The 20876-nt window shown below is 41.4% G+C and overlaps 2 protein-coding genes across 2 annotated transcripts; both read left to right on the forward strand.

Moving 5' to 3' along the window:
* Positions 1–2919: 2919 nt before the first annotated feature.
* LOC108934979 (dual specificity tyrosine-phosphorylation-regulated kinase 2-like) lies at positions 2920–12755 on the forward strand. The gene is made up of 3 exons (XM_018753226.2): positions 2920–2941; positions 9118–10638; positions 12673–12755. The coding sequence occupies exons 1-3, from the start codon at positions 2920–2922 to the stop codon at positions 12753–12755; spliced, it is 1626 nt and encodes a 541-aa protein (XP_018608742.2).
* Positions 12756–12948: 193 nt separating this feature from the next.
* LOC108934978 (dual specificity tyrosine-phosphorylation-regulated kinase 2-like) lies at positions 12949–19612 on the forward strand. The gene is made up of 3 exons (XM_018753225.2): positions 12949–13899; positions 14348–15959; positions 19362–19612. Exons 1-3 carry the CDS (start codon positions 12949–12951, stop codon positions 19610–19612), a joined length of 2814 nt encoding a protein of 937 aa, XP_018608741.2.
* The last annotated feature ends 1264 nt before the right edge of the window (positions 19613–20876 follow it).

Consider the following 20876-nt stretch of genomic DNA (forward strand, 5'->3'; position numbering starts at 1 on the left):
CACAAGCACAGCAAATGTAATGACCCACACACGCACACACACACACACACACACACAATTTCTGAACTGCTTGTCCCATACGGGGTTGCGGGGAACCGGAGCCTAACCCGGCAACACAGGGCTGGAGGGGGAGGGGACACACCCAGGACGGGACGCCAGTCCGTCGCAAGGCACCCCAAGTGGGACTCGAACCCCAGACCACTGGAGAGCAGGACCCAGTCCAACCCACTGCGCCACCGCACCCCCCTGTAATGACCTAATACATAACAAACTGTTATTGTGCTTCTGAGTGTGGGGAATAATCCCAGTAATTAATGCCTAATCTATACATTGCTCAATGGTGACACCTAAAATGTGAACATTTGTATGTTCCAGACTCAATATGAGTGTAGCACGCCGAGGCAGCCCGGGGAGGGGGTGGAGACGGGGGCAAAGCAGCCACAGCTGGGGCTGATTTCACTCCGTATTTCTTCCCCGGCATCCAGCAGTAGAGAGAAGAGACCGAGGAGGAGAACAAGACAGAGGCGAACTCGAACCCGATCCCTGAGACGACGCCCACGTCCCGACCGACCCAACTCTCCCAGCTCCCCTGACCAGCATGAAACCTCTCCCTACCTGTTCCTTGGTCCTCCTTTCCCATCTCCTTCCTTCTCCCCCGTCTGAGGGCAAATAAAAGCCCACTGCACCGGGCAAATGCATCTCCTGTCTCCTGCCTCGTCTCTTACAATGAGTTACCAGAATAAAAATTTATGACTCAGTTTTCTAACTTTATTGTAACTTTCTTTTTCCGCTCAATGTCTGTATTAAAAAAGACAGTATTGATAACCGGAAGCAAAACAAAGACCCAGAAATGCATTTGCTCATTAAAATGGATTTCCGAATTTGACTTAAAGCACAGCTGCAAATGAAAGCTAATGTTCTATGAATGCTTCTAAACATATTCATTGTGCATTCATATCCATTTCAGCCTTGCAGATGTGCTGAATACCTTAATTACTTTTTTCTGCATTACTGCAGCATACCAAACAGGGTTTTATTTACTGTGGCGTACCAAAAGTATTCGGAAACATCTTTGCAATAAACAACTGCTTCCCGCGAGTGATGGCATGTGGTCCGTCAGTCATGTGTCTGGGAATAATTAATGAGCGTGATGTATGTTACCTGCTCACCTGACAGTTCCAGAAAGGTTGCCTGGATGATTAAAAGAGAACTGACATGAGGGGGGATGTGAAATTGTGCTTTTTTGTGTGCCTGTTGTGAGCCACGCAAGTGGTTAGACGAGACAAGGCGACTGCTGAGGTGCTTCTGCAGCCCAGTTATGACCCAAAAAAGGTTGGGGAAAGCACCCAGCTGATGGATTTTTTAGGATGATAATATATGTCAATTGTTTCAGCAAATACGAACTTGTATATACAGCAAAATATGTCAGCTACCCAAGTGAATTTGAATAAAAGCTGAACAAGTACATGACTGATGAGCATCAAAACCGGATTCTTTTGGATATCATTAGAGTCCATTATGTGCTGCTAGGGACTTGTTGAAGAGCTGGGTCCTTGGCAGTGGTGCCGATGGACCGTTCTGAAGACAGGTGCCCAGTAGAGAGTAAATCTGGTCAAACGTACTGCCCAAGAGTCCTCTTCACAAGCATCTCTCCTCTGGCTTTGACTTTGGGAAGCTCTGTGTGAACCTGCTGATGGACATTACTCAAGGCCTCATCAGTGCTGAGAACAAAGTGATTCCAGGATGAGCGGCGCAGGCCTGATTCCCACGATGTTTTTGAGTTTTTGTCAGGATGAAGGAATGATAGTCCTATCAGAGCATCCGCAGCATTACCGCTGTTTGCTTCAACCCTTTATCTTTGCCTCTCAGCTGCAGAGACAAAGGAGGTACGTGCTGCATGAGTGCGTCTGCGCACGAGCGTGTCCATGTGCGAAGGCTGTTCCTTTCTCTGTCTCTTTCACCTGGGCAGTGTTGTTCTAGTCTCCCGATTGTGCTTTTTTTTATGTGCACGTGTGAGAGAGTGTCATTTCTTTTTCCTTTTCCTTTCTAGGAGTGGCACACAAGCAGAGAAACACTTAGTCACCATGGAAACCTGAAAACTTGTTCAGGGTTTATCTCTTTGCCCCCGTGAAATTGAAACACAACATTAGGCATGGGCAAAAATGAAAATTGTTTCATGCCACATTACATTAAAAAATGTGTTTACAGCTTTACAATTTTTTTTGTCTAATGTAACGTTTTATCTCTGACTTGACATCTCTAAGGATTTCTTGTTGTTATTTACTCTTGGCTTTTCATATTTATTTTACAGAGTAACAAGAATACTGAGAAGTGTATAAAATATGTTTGTAATCAAAAAGCACTCTCAATATTTGACAGTGCTGTAACATACCTTGAAAATATTTTAATGCTGTTGGCAAATGGAGAGGCAAATGCATACGGTAGTTTTGGAGATGACTGTACAGATCATTCCTCACATTCCTCAAACTATCATCAGTTTTCTGACTGATTCAGCTCCTCCAAAGATATTGATTAGTAACAAAAAACACACCCAGAATCAGCTCTCCAGTGCCACGCGGAGAATTTCACAAGAGTTAAAAAGTGACACATATACAGGCACATGTTGCGGAGAGCATTTAATTTTCTTTCAGACAAGTATGGTCTTACTTTAACATATACAAAATGACAGCACATGTCAGTCCTTAATACCCACTCAAACTTTAAACAGGAATACCGAATAAGAATAACAAGAGTAATTTGGCACCTCGAAGCGCAATGAGGCAAAGTTGATTGCATGTGGCTACTAATGTTTTCTAAAAATTTTGCTGTTACTAACATAAAATTTGAGTCACTTCTTCATATATGTTTCTGAGAGCATTTCTTTGCAAGTATCGCCTAGAAGAAGCAACACAAGTGCAGATGGACCTTAGCTTCTTCCCAGGTAAGCTCAGCTCAGAAATAAAATCAAAGTCACACATTTTTCACTTCTTGCTCACATACTGGGGAAACATCTGAGCTGCTCATCACCGTTATCACCTGAGCATAATTCACTACAGACGTGTTATAGCGTTGCTTCTTCTTGCAGGCCATAATATAACTTCTAAATCGTAAAAAATGACTTTTCAGTCATGAAATCATAATCATGAATAACATTAGGAAAGTTAGAAAATGTGAAAATGTATTTTAGTCTTTTACATCTTATAGCATGGTATTAATTCCTGCTTTAAGATGTTTTTAAAGAAAATTTGCAATCATGTTATGGTAATATGGTATTACCCACTAAATATTACCTAACTAGGGGGGTGCGGTGGCGCAGCAGGTTTTGCCAGGGCCTCCTCTCTGGTGGGTCTGGGGCTTGAGTCCCGCTTGGGGTGCCTTGTGATGGACTGGCGTCCCGTCCTGGGTGTGTCCCTTCCCCCTCCAGCCTTGTGCCCTGTGTTCCTGGGTTGGGACAAGCGGTTTCAGACAATGTGTGTGTGTAATATTACCTAACTAGCAATTCCAAAGATAAAATGATCAAATGTTGTGTACAACTAGTTTTTCTGCTCTAAGCTAGACAGCCTATAAACGTGAACTCAGACGTCAAATAGTCAGGCCACTTAATATTTCATGTGCATTTTACAATTGTTTGGTTTATCCTGCCTGCCAGCCTCCTTCTAGCTGATTAAAAAACATGATTAGCTTTTCAGTTTTTAAGACATTTAAAATTCTGTCTGTTGCTGCTTTTGCCTCAATTGTTAGTACGCAAAATAGTTCAGCAGAGCTTCTGGAAAGGTTGTTTTCCCTGTATTTGTACTATGCACAGTAGTCTCACCATTGATGAAATGAGTGATGGGAAGTGTGTTTACTGTAAACTCACCAATGTTAAAACAACATGCAGACAGTCCATATTGTTTGTTTTCCAGTCAATTTGTTTCTGAAATTATTTCTTTCAGAATTCCAGTTTTAACTGCTACAGTTGTCCAAGAGACTTTGCATTGTTGAGTTTGTATACTAACAAAATCCTATTCATATAGCAGGGTATTCTTTCTAGAACAATGCAGGGTAATGACCTTGACAAAGGACATTCCAGGAGAAGTGGGGAGTTGAACCTGGGCCGGTCAGACTGTAAGGTGACCTGCTGCAATACAGCTGACGGTACCAAGTCTACTCCATGTATGAGACCCTGGGGCAATTATTTAATAGGTTATTTTACAAGCGAAGAGAGTCAAAGAAACAATGAAAAATACTCAAATATCTTGCGATGAGCCAGTATCTTGTTGATGGTGTTTTCCTACCTACCAACTGCTTTCTACCAACTGCAATAGGCGCTGGAATGCAGCAACCTTTCACGGGACGAGTGGTTGATGAAAATTGAATAAATAAATAAAAAAGTGTAATTAGAGATTTACCTAAAGTTTTAGAGAACCTAGCTTGTGAATTGATTAAGGTATGTCTGTATTCTTAACCTTTTATTGATTGTGACATACTATTTAGATTTAAGAACAAATTGAGTTACAAACAGACTTCCAGTCCAAGTTGCGTTCATAAGCTAAGAACTCAAGTCTTTTCTATTAATACTAATTACAATGCTGTGTAAAAGCATTTCCCCCATTCTTTTTTTCAGCTTATTGACATTAAATTTGATGAGGCACTTGTGTTACTCTGACAACAGTTTAGGACAAGGCTGCCCTCATTGCCTAGACTTTGACTTTTCTCTAAAACAACTTCCAATGAACTCTATGTAGTTTTATCAGCCCACACACCTTATTCAGCAAGGTGACTTACACTGCTAGATACTCTACTGACAATGGGTCACTTACACATACATCAGTGGAACACATGCTCTCTGTTACTCACACACTACAGGGGAACCTGAGCAGCTTGTCTTTGGACTGGGGAAGGAAACCACAGCACCTGGAGGAAGCCCATGCCACCACAAGGGGAACATGCAGAACTTCAAACAGGCTGAGCAAGGATCAAACCCACATCCTCTTGTACCACCAGGCACTTTGAGATAGCAGCACTACTCACTGTGCTACTGAATTTTACATGTCCAAAAACTTGTGTTGCTGCCAATAGATAAAAATTTTACAGCTGTTGAACTAAGCCGCTGGTCATGTATTATTTTTAGTTATATTTTATTAATGTCTCCTCTGTGTATTGTTATTACGTGTTTAGAAAATGGGGGGTCCCTCTCCTGGAAGAGCAGCCAGATTATTGTGAATAATTCAATTAGGATATTTAGCCTTCTGCGTAAATTTAAGGTCAAAGTATCAGCAAACCGTGATAGGCAGTGTAAGCAAACCATAATAAACTGTAAAATCCTGTGAAGAGAGAAAATCCTTTATTTCGCTGCTGTTCATCACTGTGCTGTAGGTTGCATTTCAGATTTAAATATGCTGTCAGCATGCATGAACTTTCAAGAACACCAGGCAAACTGTTTTCAAAATGAACTTTAAAATCAGCCTGCTTTTGTTAACCAAAGTGCCATAAATTTCCAGGAAAGCGTGTGCTGCCACATTCTTGAATGACAGTGCTGACTATTGCAGTTTTCTGCCTTGAGCCACACATTTCAAAACGTCACTTTACTAGACTATAAAGGTGCACAATCTAAATAGATGTAAATGTTGATTTGCCTTTAATCCATGCGGTGAACAAAAGGATTTATATTGCCGCAAATAGAATATGTACAGGTAATGCAAGGTGAGGGAATTGGGTTTACAGAGCATAATAACGATTCAGTTAAAAAGATTTACATTGATGGATATCTGACAGATGATAGATCAATATATAACAGTATCATCAGTCATAACCCTCAGTTTTGTGGTGCAAAAATATAAGAAGCTGGAACTAGCATATTGTCCTTGAAGGAAACATTTAACTGTTTACTATTTCTGATTCTGGGGGTGCGGTGGTGCAGTGGGTTGGACAGGGTCCTACTCTCCAGTGGGTCTGGGGTTCGAGTCCTGCTTGGGGTGCCTTGTGGCGGACTGGCGTCCCGTCCTGGGTGTGTCCCCTCCCCCTCCGGCCTTACGCCCTGTGTTACCGGGTAGGCTCCGGTTCCCCGTCACCCCGTATGGGACAAGCGGTTCCGAAAATGTGTGTGTATTTCTGATTCTAGGTGATTATGAATGTTCACATAGCTGTAGTTTTCACAATATCTCATGGATATGGTAGTTTTCTGTAATCTGGGACTTAATGTGTTGGAGTCATTTACACTTATGTCAATGGACCCAGAAATGAGCGATATTACTGCGTAAATGCATTCCTCTGTAGTGTTTCCCCACAGCGCTTACATTATTGGGAAGTAGATGTATTAACAATGCTGTTAGATTGTACTGATGACTTGAGGAGTCTGCAACTGTTATTTGAAATAATCAAGAACATTATGTCGCTATATTGAAACAATAACGGAGGAGTCTGCTCTCGATTCTCAGGGAACAGAAACACCTGAAACAATTTGGCTCATCCGCAAATTCTGTGTGACTCTGGTTCCGCACTGGATCCAAAATGATTACAACATCACATGAACATTTATCCAGTCACACACACAGCCATTGTGCTGCTCACTGAGCCTGGCATGGAACCAAAATATTCCAGGTCCAGGTTGTGCTGTTTCCTCAGTTTGGATTGCTCCATCTTAAAACAACATCTAAAACCTTATAAAAAGTGCCTGGGAGGAAAACCACCTTCTAAACAAATAAGCAATAATAAAGCAACACAAAACACATTAAATATATTTTGTCTGCTGAGCCCAGATTCTTGCAATTTCATCAAGCTCTCTACAGAGTTCAATCAGCGATTTGTTTATACAGTCATCAGTGCAAGTCCATTAGCATTGATTAGAAACCAAATGAATTAGACCATTTTATTGATGAAGGGAAATGGTGCTGGTGGAAACAATATTTTATTGCAATATCAGCCCTTTCTCTCTATGACTTTAGTGGAGCTGTTCAGTAACCTTCAGCAGTGCCCTCATGCAAAGTATTATTCCTCTGCCTCCACCTTTACAGTTGACTCTCAGCAAGAATTCTTAAATGTATAAATGAATATGGCTTCTTTTTTCTTCTCTGGGCTTTGACAGGTTCCACAATGCAAGCCCTGGAATATAAACAACGATGCGAGCCAAGCTAAACTACTGTATGGCTTCCAGAGGAACCAGCTGTGCGGCGGTGACTCCGAAGAGATATGTTGACGATAGCGCTGATTTTGGATGGCTGTAAATGATGAGCGCCTTGCCTAGGAAAGGTCCGGTCATCGCAGCCTTGCTGCTCTAAAGACCTTTGTCTGGACACAACAGTGACACTTTATAGTGCATTTGCAGAGTCACTAGCAGCTGCTGTATATCGAGTCTCATCATTTGGTTCGAGCCACTCTTCTCAATGAGGAACACGGTTGAAATAACACAAAAGTCAAACTAGGGATTTGAGGAATTCACAGAAAACTGTTTACCATGCTTGATCAGTCATGAGGGAGTGTTTCTGAAAATTCATTCATTCATGCGATCCCACCCTGAAACAACAACATTTTAAGATTCCCTTAAGGAAAGTGAAAACTGGTCAGCGTAAGCAAGGGGAACATTACACTAACCACAGCACACATTCGTCATTTTTATTAAACTGAATGTGTGTTCTTCAAGGCCCTTCACAACTTGAAAATTTGAACGCCAGTTCAACAAAAGAGGGACACTTGTACCTCTGCGCAGCATTTTTGCAGTAGGAAGGAATGATACTGCCCTCAAGTGGCTCAAAGGTGTGACATTTGCAGTTCTTTGTGTCCCTGATCCAGGCACGTCGCAGACTGGGTGTACTGGACATCGCTTAACCACAGTAAATATAAAATTTATAGCAAGTATGCTGAGATGTTAACAAGGACCATATACAGTGCTACCTGAAAGTCTGTGAACCTTCTAGGAATGACCATTATTCTTCTATAAAATATTACACTTATACATAGAATTTAAATTTTAAATCTTAAGCACACACACAGTTAGAAACCACTTGTCCCAAGCAAAGTTGCAGCAAACCGGAGCCTAACCCGACAACACAGGGCATAAGGCTGGAGGAAGAGGAGACACACCCAAGACAAAGCACCCCAAGCAGGACTCAAACCCCAGACCCACTGGAAAGCAGGACCCAGCCAAGCCAGCTGCGTCACCACGCACCCAAGCCTTAAACTAAAGTTACAAAATGAATAAATTCGAAAAAAGTATTTCGAAATACTGATTTTCATTAAATAACCATTTCTTGGTAAAACTAAAGCACACAAGGGGTTCGCATACTTTCAAGCAGCACTGTATGATAATTAAATGTGAGGTATATATGAAATTGTAATTCTTCATGGAATACAATTAAGACTTACCTACTGATACTTTATTTTGTCTGAGGAATTTTATGGTAGAAAAGTGACTCAAGGGTATGACAGCAAGAGGTCATCTCAGAGTAGTCCTGGAGTTTGATGACTCCAAATCACTCACTTAATTTTTCAGTGAAATGCACAGGGGAGTTACCACGGCAGTGACATAATGAACATGTGGGAGTTGCCATGGTAACACATCAACTGTTTCTTTTACAATATGTCCATTTTTGTGTAGTATGAAATTTTGGCGACTGGTGAGAAACAGTCCTCACATTTTGTACAGAAGACATACTGTATAGCTTGAAAAACTATATCCAAAAATCTTATTTTCATCAGTTAATATACCTTTCAGAAGGACCATTTTTGTGTCACAATTCCTTTGATGTCCAAAATAATGGATTTATAAAGAGAGAAAAAAATTCAAAAGTAAGCTTTTTTGTGTATTTTCTAAGCAAAAATTACCAAACTAAACACAATAAATACAAACAACCCATTAATATAAAATATAAATTCATAATCATTAAATTTATTCTACAAATTAATGTTAATATAGATCTTAATGAAAATGCATATTACTACATTTGTTATACTGCCATTTTAAATTAATTTCAGCTTTTTGAACAAAAATTATTCAGTAAAATTTAGACTAATGTGTTTAACTTTTATTGTCGTTTATCCCTCAAAAAATGCAAGTTAAGGATTATTTAGGAAGGTGGCAGCCTTATTTTAAGAGATGGTTTTTAGATGTTCCTAAAATTTATATTTTTATGCCTGCAGGCTCCAAGCTCACAATAAATAGGAACTTGAATGTTGGGAAACAGCAGCAAGTCCAAGTTTTGCAGATGTTTGAGGACAACCCCAATGAGCATACTGTGCCCAATGCACAGCTCAATAGAGGGGTCCCACCCCTCTCTCAGCAGAACTGCTCTACTTCCTCCATATCATCTGACTGCGAGGCCACGCCTGCTCACATGACCCCAGCACAGGCTCTGAAGCATTACAAGCCTAAGCTAACAGAGTTTGAGCACCAAGAAATCTTCAGTTATACCAAGATCTTCTTTGTAGGTCAAAATGCCAAAAAACGGGCAGGTATTGCTGGGGCTTCAAACAACTGCGGCTATGATGATGACCAGGGCTCTTACATCATTGTGCCCCATGATCATGTTGCTTATCGCTATGAGGTGTTCAAGGTCATTGGCAAGGGCACCTTCAGTCAGGTTATACAGGTCTATGACCACAAGAAACACCAGCAGGTGGCACTCAAGATGGTGCGGAACAAGAAGGACTTTCATCGACAGGTGGCTGAGGAGATACGGATCCTACAGCACCTTCGCAAGCAGGACAAGGACAACAAAATGAATGTCATACACATGTTGGAACATTTCACATTCCGCAACCACATGTGCATAACCTTTGAGTTGCTAAGTATGAGTCTCTACGAGTTCATCAAGAGTAATAAATTTCAAGGGTCCAGCCTACTACAAGTGCGCAAGTTTGCACATTCAATTTTGCAGTGTCTCGTGTCATTACACAAGAACCAGATCATCCATTGTGACCTCAAACCTGAAAACATTATGATCAAACAGCAAGGTCGCGCTGGAATTAAAGTGATCGATTTTGGTACTAGTTGCTATGAGCACCAGCAGATTTACACTTACATTCAGTCCCGCTACTACCGTGCTCCAGAAGTCATCCTGGGATCACGCTATAGTATGTCCATTGATATGTGGAGTTTTGGGTGCATTTTAGTGGAATTACTCACTGGATACCCTCTGTTTCCTGGAGAAGACGAAGGGGACCAACTGGCATGTATTATAGAGCTGCTAGGTATGCCGCCTGAAAGGCTTCTGGATGTTTCCAAAAGAGCCAAAAATTTTATAAGCCCCACAGGTTATCCCCGGTACTGTAAAGTTAGCACCCTGCCAGATGGCTCACTGGTACTTAAAGGGGGACGCTCTTGCAGGGGAACCATCAGAGGGCCTCCAGGAACCAAGGAGTGGACAACAGCCCTCAAGGGCTGTGATGACGCCTTGTTTCTAGAGTTTTTGAAGCAGTGTCTTGAGTGGGACCCGTCACTACGCATGACCCCCTTCCAGGCCCTGCGCCACCCCTGGCTCAAGAAATGCTTGATAAAGCCTCAAATTGGGAATAATGACCTCAAGACAGAGGTGCCAGAGAGCTCAAATAATGTAACTTCAGTTGACAAGTTACCCCCACTATCTACCTCAACCTCAAAAGGGAGCACTATACAGGCAGAGGTGAGTGGTGCAAATGGTATAATCCAACATAGATTCTCATGTCTACTTTTTATTTTAAAACAAATTAGTAGACTAAACTCACTCATGTTTAGTCTACTAATTTATTGTTTTAAAATAGAATATAGACTTGCTTAATGTGTTAAGCTCTCGAATTGTGTTCGCCTGATTTGTAATAAGACATACTGAGTCAATTGATTTCTGAGACCCTGCAAATAAATAATATTAGTGTAGTGGATCAACTGGAAGAATGCCCAAAGTTTTGCAGTTGCCACATTTATCTTTTTTTCAGTTTGTTAACTTCAGCAATTGTGCATCACAATTTGTCAAAACATGTCATGTTTTAGTTTATCACCTACAGAGGTTGTGTTAACTTCTTTTCACCTAGAAAACCAACAAAACATGTAATATGACAAGGGGTGCCCAAACATTTGCACAGGATTTCCTTTCCCAGGACTGTATTGTCACGATTATGGTATGGATATGGATACATGTTCAACTGTGCTTTCTTGCAACATATGTAAACACATACATTTGTAAGCTGGTTTTAAAGTATCATTAATATTAAAGTCATAGAAAGATTTTGGGTGATGGTTTTTCAAAAAAATTCGCTTCTTTAGCAACAGTACACAGTTTTAAAAAGTTGTTCCCAATGAACATGACATGTCAGTGGTTCCCTGCTTGGTTAATTGCTCATCTTGCAGAGAACTGATTAATTATAAAGAAAAGTGGGAATTACCTGAGAGTTATAATTCTAGCCTTGGAATTTTCAATGGAGACAGAAAACTGCCATGGTTTTTTCCGAGTATGGTCTGGAAGCAAGCCAGTAAAAGTAACAGGTATAATGCACTTTTGCACTGTTTCCTGAAATGTACATTGCTTTGGAGAAAAGCATCTGGCAAATGAATAGATGTTAATATAAGTGCCATGCTGAAATCATGGGCTGATAGGTGGTATACAGTGTATGAGACATATTTGAGAAAACTGGTTTGGAGTTTTTGGATGTACTAGGTGCATATTATTATTCTCATTTAAAATAATGAGAAGTGTGCAAGCAACTTACAATGGACACCTTATGTGGTACTTACAATTATTTACCTTTTTATAAAGCTGGATAATTTTACTGGAGCAGTTTTTAGGGTAAGTACCTTGTTCAAGGGTACTACAGCAAGAGGTGAGGCTCAAACCTGTGACCTCTGGGCCCAAAAACAGCAGCTTTAAGCACTACACTACCAGCTGCCCTGTGAACCAGACATAGACTGGTACTCAAATTCTTAAATTTTGTAGACCAAGAGGATGCTGATGATTTAACTAGAATACTGTATAATTTACATTTGAAATCATTCACCAGGCATCCAAATCCTTTTCATTATAAATAAAATAATAATATATGAACTGCAGCATCAACATTCAGGGTATAAACATTTAAAACTAATATGTTGCGCAAAAATAGAACCAGAGATCTCAGTGAACCTGCCGTCTGAGTCCTATTGTTTAAAACTAATAATAAAAGGGATATTCTTACACCTTTTGTTGGAGCTGAAGGAAGAAAAATACATATTGCCAACCCAGTCTCTTTTAAATTTTAAATGCTCCATTGGGCAAAGTTGGGTTACTTACAGCAATGCAATTTCTACTTTTCAAAGAACAGTGAAAAATTTTCTCTTATTTATGTGTCCCATTTCTTTTACATCCTATGTTTATATGTTCCTGGTAATACTGTTTGTTAAGTGAATAAAAAATAATTGCAAACTGAAACACATGACCCAATGAAACACAAAACAAGGAAGAAACAAAGCAAAGCAGCAATGGCAGCCCCCAAATGCAAACTTCCACCCAACGTCTACAATACCACATGTACGCCAGGCGGAGACAGCTCCTGCCTATATCTGCTTCCCAACATCTCTAGCTGCACTAATGCCTCAGAACCCACCACAAATAAAATTAAAAAGCAGCCCTCAAATATTAAAGTAAAACATGCCTTCAGAGCCAATAAAACCAAGATTCCCAACATTTCAAATATAAACCTTTCTCAGTCCTCCAAGGAAAAGTACTCGCCAACTCATCTGTCAAACAGGCAATCATCCCCTCAAGGAGACATTTAAGCTGGCCAGGATAAGCAAATCTCCTGTGACTCTTGCATATGGAGAAAGCCTTTGAGAACACTGAATTCACATTTGCATCGTCAAAGGATATCAGAAGACAGATGGAAGTAGAATAACAGACAGGATTCTTCAAAATTATCTCATATCTCTTCAAAGCAGCTCTTAGCTCCTTTATATTCTCCACTACTCCATTATATTCCACTGGCAAGTGTTTGGACAAGGTGCATCAGCAGGGTGTCTTGATTGTAATGACTGTCATTGTGTTTTTGTTTCTGGCTCTGCAGTCCAAGACCCATTTGATGGAGGTCAACAACCATGAGAAAAAGCTCTTCTTGGAGAACCCCCAGGAAAAGGTGACTATGGAAAAAATGGAGATTAAACATTCCCAGGAGATCCTCCATGACAAAGTGAAGCAGGTTCCTACCTGTAGCGGTCAGGAAGAGAACCTGCACTCCAATGAGAGTGAGACACTCCGTGAGTTGCTGGAGGACACCAGACGCCAGCTCAAGCTGGGTGGAGAGGAACTGGCTAAAGTAGTTTGTGAGTACAATGAGCAATTAAGCGCTCTTACATCCAAGCTGGAGCATGAGAGAAAAGCTCGGGAGATGCTGGAGGTAGAGTTAGAGGCAGCACGGGCACAGCTGGCAGCTGCTCTTCAGGAACAGGAGCGTAGCAATGAGGCCAGGGCCATTGCTGAGCGTACGCTGCAACAGGAGCGTGAATGCTGGCAGCAGGCACAGGAGAAACACACTGCTGAGGAGGCAAGCCAGTCTGTCCACACTCTCTGCCAGCAGCTGGGTGTGTCGGAAGCCTGGACCAGCATTCTGAAGAATGAGCTCGATTGCATTATGCTTTCCCTCAGTGAGAAGAGTTTGTTGTTGGAGATGGTGCAGAGAGAGCGTGACCAGGCCCAGGCCCGCCTTGTAGAGCTGGAGTCTTTCCTGCAGGCAAACAGCACACAAGACAGCACCCTCTTCCTTGATTTTGTGAAGCGGTGTCTGGAATTAGACCCATTGCAACGCATGACCCCGAGCCAGGCCATACACCACCCCTGGCTCAAAAAATGCTTGCTAAAGCCCTCCATTGAGGAAAATGGCCCTGTGAAGGATGCACCACAGAGCTCCAATGCTGTAAAATCAAATAACAAATCACATCTCCCTTCAAGCTCAGTCTCCAAGCTGAGTACTACTCTGAAAGAGGTAAATTTTTAAGGATGATTGTCAAACTTCCACAGACTTTCTGTGTTTATTCTCAATTAAGTTCACAGATAAATTACATTTAATTGCTCAGTCAATCATAAATTCATTCATTTATTTAATGTATTAAACCAAGAGTCTAGACAACAATTTTACTACATTAAATATAAATTTACTTGTATGTCACTTGCAGTTACTTACCCATTTATAGAAGTGGGTAATTTTTTTAACTGGAGTAGTTTAGGGTAAGTACTATGCTCAAGGGTATTACAGCACTATGTGAAATTTGAATCTGCAGTCTTTGGGTTTAGAGGCAGTAGCTCTAACCACTACACTTCCAGTTGCCCCTTTTAAAAGGCCTTGTCAAGTTTCGGTGCTGGCTGTCTTTTCCTAACATTTAGGCACCAGTGTTGGAAAGCTCTTTCTCACTGCTGTCTTTATTGCTTTTTAGCCTGTAGGCTCCAAGCAAATAACAAACAACAACTTGAATGCTGAGAAACAGCATCAGGTCCAAGTTCAGCAGATGTTTGAGGAGAATACAAATGACTGTAGTACAGTGTTAAGTACACAGCTTAATGGACTTCCCCCAGTGAGTCAGTCCAGCCATCCAGCACAGCGCAGGCAGCAGAAGTGTGCTCTTTCTCAGCAGGGCTGCTCTACTTCCTTCATATCATCTGACCGCAAGTCTAAATCAGTCCCCATGACTTCTGCACAAGCCATGAAGCTTTACAAGCCTAAACTGACACTGTTTGAACATTGTGAGATCTTCAGTTACACCAAAATCTTCTTTGTGGGTCAGAAGGCCAAGAAACGTTCAGGTGTCGCTGGAACTTCAAACAACTGTGGCTATGATGATGACCAGGGCTCCTACATTATTGTGCCCCATGATCATGTTGGTTATCGCTATGAGCTGCTCAAGGTCATTGGCAAAGGCACCTTCAGTCAGGTTGTACAGGCCTATGACCATAAAACAAACCAGCAGGTGGCACTCAAGATGGTGCGGAATAAGAAGCACTTCCATCAGCAGGCAGAAGAAGAGATACGGATCCTACAACACCTTCGCAAGCAGGACAAAGATAACAACATGAATGTCATACACATGTTGGAACATTTTACATTCCGCAACCATGTGTGTATAACCTTCGAGCTGCTCAGCATAAGCCTTTATGAGTTCATCAAGAGCAACAAGTTCCAAGGGTCCAGCCTACTACAAGTGCGCAAGTTTGCACACCCTATCCTGCAATGTCTGGACTCGTTACACAAGAACCATATCATCCACTGTGATCTAAAACCTCAGAACATCATGATCAAGCAGCAAGGTCGCGCTGGAATTAAAGTGATCGATTTTGGTACTAGTTGCTATGAGCACCAGCAGATTTACACTTACATTCAGTCCCGCTACTACCGTGCTCCAGAAGTCATCCTGGGATCACGCTATGGTATGCCCATTGATATGTGGAGTTTTGGGTGCATTTTAGTGGAATTACTCACTGGATACCCTCTGTTTCCTGGAGAAGATGAAGGGGACCAACTGGCATGTATTATAGAGCTGCTAGGTATGCCGCCTGAAAGGCTTCTGGATGTTTCCAAAAGAGCCAAAAATTTTATAAGCCCCAAAGGTTATCCCCGTTATTGCAAGGTTACCATGCTGTCAGATGGCTCAGTGGTATTGAATGGGGGACGTTCATGTTGGGGAAAGTTCAGGGGGCCCCCAGGGAGCAAGGAGTGGACAACAGCCCTCAAAGGCTGTGATGACCCACTGTTTTTAGACTTTCTGAAACAGTGTCTTGAGTGGGACCCATCAGTACGTATGACCCCCACGCAAGCCTTGCACCACCCCTGGCTCAAAAGCTGTTTGATAAAAGCTCCCATTGGGGATAATGGCCCCGTGAAGGAGGTCCTGGAGAGCTCAGAAAATGTAACTTCGGTTGACAAGTTACCTCCACTCTGCACCTCTACCACCAAGCTCAGGACTAAACTAGCAGAGGTGAGTGATCCTACAGAGAATATCCAAGACAGGGTAGTGTTGCCAGATTTAAGGAATCAAACTTGCACATGCCTAGGTTTTTTTTATTTTATATTTTTACTTATGTTTTTTAAGTTTTTAGAAGTTAGCAAGACACCATCAGCTGATGTCAGTCTATGAAGTTACATTACAAACACAAAACTAACCTATCAAAGGAATAAATTTAAGAATTAGTTTTAATGTATTGCTCTTTTAAACAAAGTAACACAGCACATAGAATTAACACAAAAAAAGCATAAATAAGGCAAAGAAAATATAAGGAGTGAAGGCAGCTTCTAATGAACTACACTGAAATAACCCAACTGGAAACTGAGGAAAGGAAAAAAGACTCATAGGCTAAGGGAGCTGGTGAAAAATATCCTGATAGCTGATACCTGATCATCGGATATCTGCCTAACCCTTCTGGGAATTATAGTGCATTGCTACGTACCTGTGCTGCTTCTACAGTTGAGAGGTACACTTCAATCAGCCAATGAAAAATTGGCGTTTGTATAGGCAGAATCCATAACGCAGTAGTTTCAGGTAACCAGATTCAATAGCTAGTGTCCAGTTGCTACAAGGTTTTGCACAAATAGCTCATGAGATGACTCTAAGAAGGTGCTGTGATGGTTCAAGAAGATGGATGAGAAACATAATGAATATAACTAGTAAATGTGGAGCAGAATGGAGAATGATTAAGCTTTGAGGTTAGTCAAAAACTGAAATTTTATTGATTTTTTTATATAGCCTTTATGTGTGTCACTCCTTTCTGCACCTTAAGTCACTGATATGGTGCACATGAGAAAGGATCATTAAGTCATGTTTTCCTTCAACCTGCGTAAACACGTACACCCATTCCTGACATAACAGGGCTGATTTGCTCATTGCCTACCTGATAAGGGAACTGGTAGCGTAGTGGTTAGAACTCCTGTCTTTGGATCCATAAGTTATTGGTTGAATCTTACCTCCTGCTGTAGAACCCTTGAGACACATACTAGCCCTCAGCTGCTCTGGTAAAAATAGCCTACTGTAGCTCTGTAAATGGGTAAATATTTGCAGGTAGCCCTACATTGAAAGTTGCTTTGGAGAAAAGTTTCAGCTTAATGGTAAAAATTAAGTTACCTCTTTTGGTATATTCCTGCTATAAAGGGACATTCCATAATTTCTTAAAAATAAAATAATTTCTGGATGAAAAATATGCCACTTAAAATTCATCAGTATACCAACATAGAAGGTATGCACTATAGCCTTTCCCAATGCTTTTTGCTCTTTTTAAGAGAAATTTTCATAATTTGATCACAGATGTTTGATATAACAAAGTAAAGCTCATAATGTCACTGCCTGTGTCTTTCTGTAAAGCATTTGGATACTATGCCACTAGAGAAGCTGCATTGAATTAAAGACAAATGTTTGTTACTAGATTATCATGTAATTGCTATCTTTATTTAGATTTCAAAGGGTATTCATGTTAAAAATGCAGTTTACGTGATTTAAATAATTTAGTAAATATTTTAATGTTTATACTTTTTAATAAAGTTAGTACTGAATCTAGAACTTTCGTATTGATTTAGATTCACCTTGATTGATGGTTGTGACTGGTTCACATTGTCAATGTGATAAAAAGGGTGTAGGAAGTATATATTTTGACTGGTTTTTTTACGGAAGAGGTGTGACTGAGTTAATAAACTGCTTCAAGGAATACAGTCTCTGTCTCCATCCAGTGCCTACATTAAGAGAAGAGCCCAACACCCGCAATTCAAACTTCACTTGTACACTAGTGATCATTGTTTACAAGCTAATTTAGAAGTGATTGCAATAGATTTAGCCAGCAAACAACCAAACTGACACCACTGAGAGACAAAGACTTCTGGGTTTGAAATGTCAGGTGTATCTTATACAAGTGACCATGCTGTTGTACAGAATAAAACAGTGGAAGAAGTAAAGTAACTCCATAATAGGTAAAAATGCCTTTGTAATGAATAATAAGGCACACTTATTTGAAAAAAAGGACTATATTTTCATAAGCTGTTGCAGCAGTTTTCCATTGTGTAGGACTGTATAAAGGAGTTGAGCATACAGATGATTTTAGTGATGCTATATTAATATGAAGGTTTACCTTGGGCTTTGATAATTCTTTATAACTAATTTATGAGATGAAGGCTGGCATAAGTAGAAGGTCATTTAAGAAAATGATTTTGCAAAAACTATTTTGTGCTATCATGACTGAATGTTTACTTTGAATTTTTTTATCTTCCTTTGTGACAAGGAGCAGGACAAAAGAGACTAAATGTGTATATCTGCCAACTACAGATAAATGCAGTGTATGACCATGTAGTTTAAATTTAAGAAGCAGGCAATGTATTAATACCTAATATCCGTAAACAATAATCATTTTAACTTAAAGAATACAGTAGTGACTGTAAGACCTGGCCTTGCAACTGATACAGGTTCAAGTTCATCTATCCATCCAGTTTCAATAATCTGTTGTCCTGGTCAAAGTCTCAGTGAACATTTAGTGTAAGAGTGGGCAGGGGTACACCATGGACAGGATGCCAATCCATCACATGGGACCCACACATGCACATCCTCATTTATACAGTACAAGCAATTCAGTGTCACCAGTTCACCTGAACTGAAGAGCTTGGGACTGTGGGACGAAACCCCTGCATAGCAAGGACATCGAAACTCCACATAGACTGAGTGCAGATCAAACCCACGTTTTCTCAAACCACCCAGGTGCTGTGAGGTGGCAGTGCTACTTGCTATGCTACCACACCTACCACTTCTCACCATGGTTGTTAACAGGACACTAGTGAACCGAACTTTGAGGGAAGTGTATGGTTTTTGAATAGTGGGTATAACAGATTTATACTGTGAACTGAATTAACTGTAGCTTAGCTTGTAGAGGGGGTGCGGTGGGTTGGACCACGGTCCTGCTCTCTAGTGAGTCTGGGGTTTGAGTCCCGCTTGGGGTGCCTTGTGACGGACTGGCGTCCCATCCTGGGTGTGTCCCCTCCCCCTCTGGCCTTACGCCCTGTGTTACCGGGTAGGCTCTGGTTCCCCGCAACCCCGTATGGGACAAGCGGTTCAGAAAATGTGTGTGTAGTTTGTAGAGTGTTCAACTTTAGGCTAGCTTTGAGCTTTCCAGTATTACATTTGAAGAATATATTGCTATAGGGGAGGTGTGATGGCACAGTGGGTTTGACCTGTTCCTGCTTGCTGGTGGGTCTGGGGTTCAAATCCTGCTTGGGGTGCCTTGCAATGGACTAGCACCCTGTCCTGGATGTATTCCCTTCCAGCCTTGCACCCTGCATGGCTGGGTTAGGCTCCGGTCTGCCACAACCCTGCTTAGAATAAGCAATTTCATACTCTGTTGATGTTGCAACATACTCTGCTTCCTATGAGTCAGTTTTAATCATTGAGTTACCTCGTATAAATCATAACTTCTGTAAATGTTGAGAATTAATCAGGATTATGCAGAGAGTGAGTGGAATGCCTAACATTGTGTTACTGGTTGTGCAGTCCAAGATCCGACTGATGGAGGTCAAACACCGGAAGAAGGAGGTCTTCCGAGAGAACCACAAGGAGAAGGTGACCTCACTAAAGACAAAGATGAAACACTTAAAGGAGACCCTGCAGGAGAAGGTGGAGCATGCTGGGCAGCTGAGCAGCTTCAGGATGGAGAAAATTCATAGTCAAAATGAAGTATGAGAGGCAGAACTGCAAGATGCAGCAGGTCGAAATGAAGTCGGACAGCTGGGTCCTCATTTTAGGAATGCAACTGAGACATGAAGCGTTGATAGTAAATCCAGGGTCACGTTTTTAAAAACACTATCAAAAAAGCTACATAAAACAGATCTCTCAAGGTATTCACGGGATAGAATCTGTTAAAATCTCAGAAAAAAATCAACTCATCTGAAGTTACTGTAGCATGCTGAGCATTCTGAGGGACAGGATAAGACTTAGACAGCCATCAGCCATCTTTTGCATCATTTCTGCTTCAGTGCTGCTGCTAGAGAGGTGGGTAGGGAGCAGTTGTTCAAAAATAGGATGTGGCTGACGCAGTCACGACATGTGAACCATAGGACTGAACTGTAACAGAACTATTCCACCTTGAAAAAATAGTGTCTCCATGGTAGGTTAACACTGAACTTACTGAGGGCGCACACTGTCGAACTACCACTGACGTTCTACATGTACATACTTACTATACACATTCAGGGTTCGTTTGGCCACATGTTACACAACAGATATAATGTAAATCAGAATTCTTCTAACTTTCCTATTTATTTATAGGTGAAGAACATCCATGTTAAAAATTTCAGATTAAAAAAAAAACTTTAACTTTCACATACATGGCCAGTGTCCTGGTACTGCTTTTATTGCAAACTAGTATGCACTTTGACTTCCAGTTACACTGGTGGCAAGAAAGAGTAAAAAGGGGCACGCAGCAGGAAGGAACGAGAAACTTCGTTACAGTGTAATGTAGTCATCAGAATGAATGTGAAGAATAAAATCTCTTTAAATGCATATATGGTTTGTCTGCTTTTGTCTCTGCTGCAAATACACACACACACACACACACACATCTTCAGAACCGCTTGCCCCTTACGGGGTCACGGGGAACCGGAGCCTACCCGGCAACACAGGGCGTAAGGCCGGAGGGGGAAGGGGACACACCCAGGACGGGACGCCAGTCCGCCGCAAGGCACCCCAAGCGGGACTCAAACCCCAGACCCACCGGAGAGGAGGACTGCGGTCCAACCCACTGCGCCACCGCACCCCCTGGTCCTGCTGCAAATAGTTCTGCTCTTTTTGCTGTTTTTTTGAGAGGGTGTGCTGTCAATAAGATCATTACACTGAAGACCTTGTGGTGGAGCCATCGTGTCTTATCCATCTTCCCTCAATCATTCCATATTTTTATGACAGAAGGTCAAACTAATGCAGTGAATGGATATCATGGAGGATACTATGC

The sequence above is a fragment of the Scleropages formosus genome, chromosome 3 (genome assembly GCF_900964775.1).
Source record: "Scleropages formosus chromosome 3, fSclFor1.1, whole genome shotgun sequence".
Lineage (NCBI taxonomy): Eukaryota > Metazoa > Chordata > Actinopteri > Osteoglossiformes > Osteoglossidae > Scleropages > Scleropages formosus.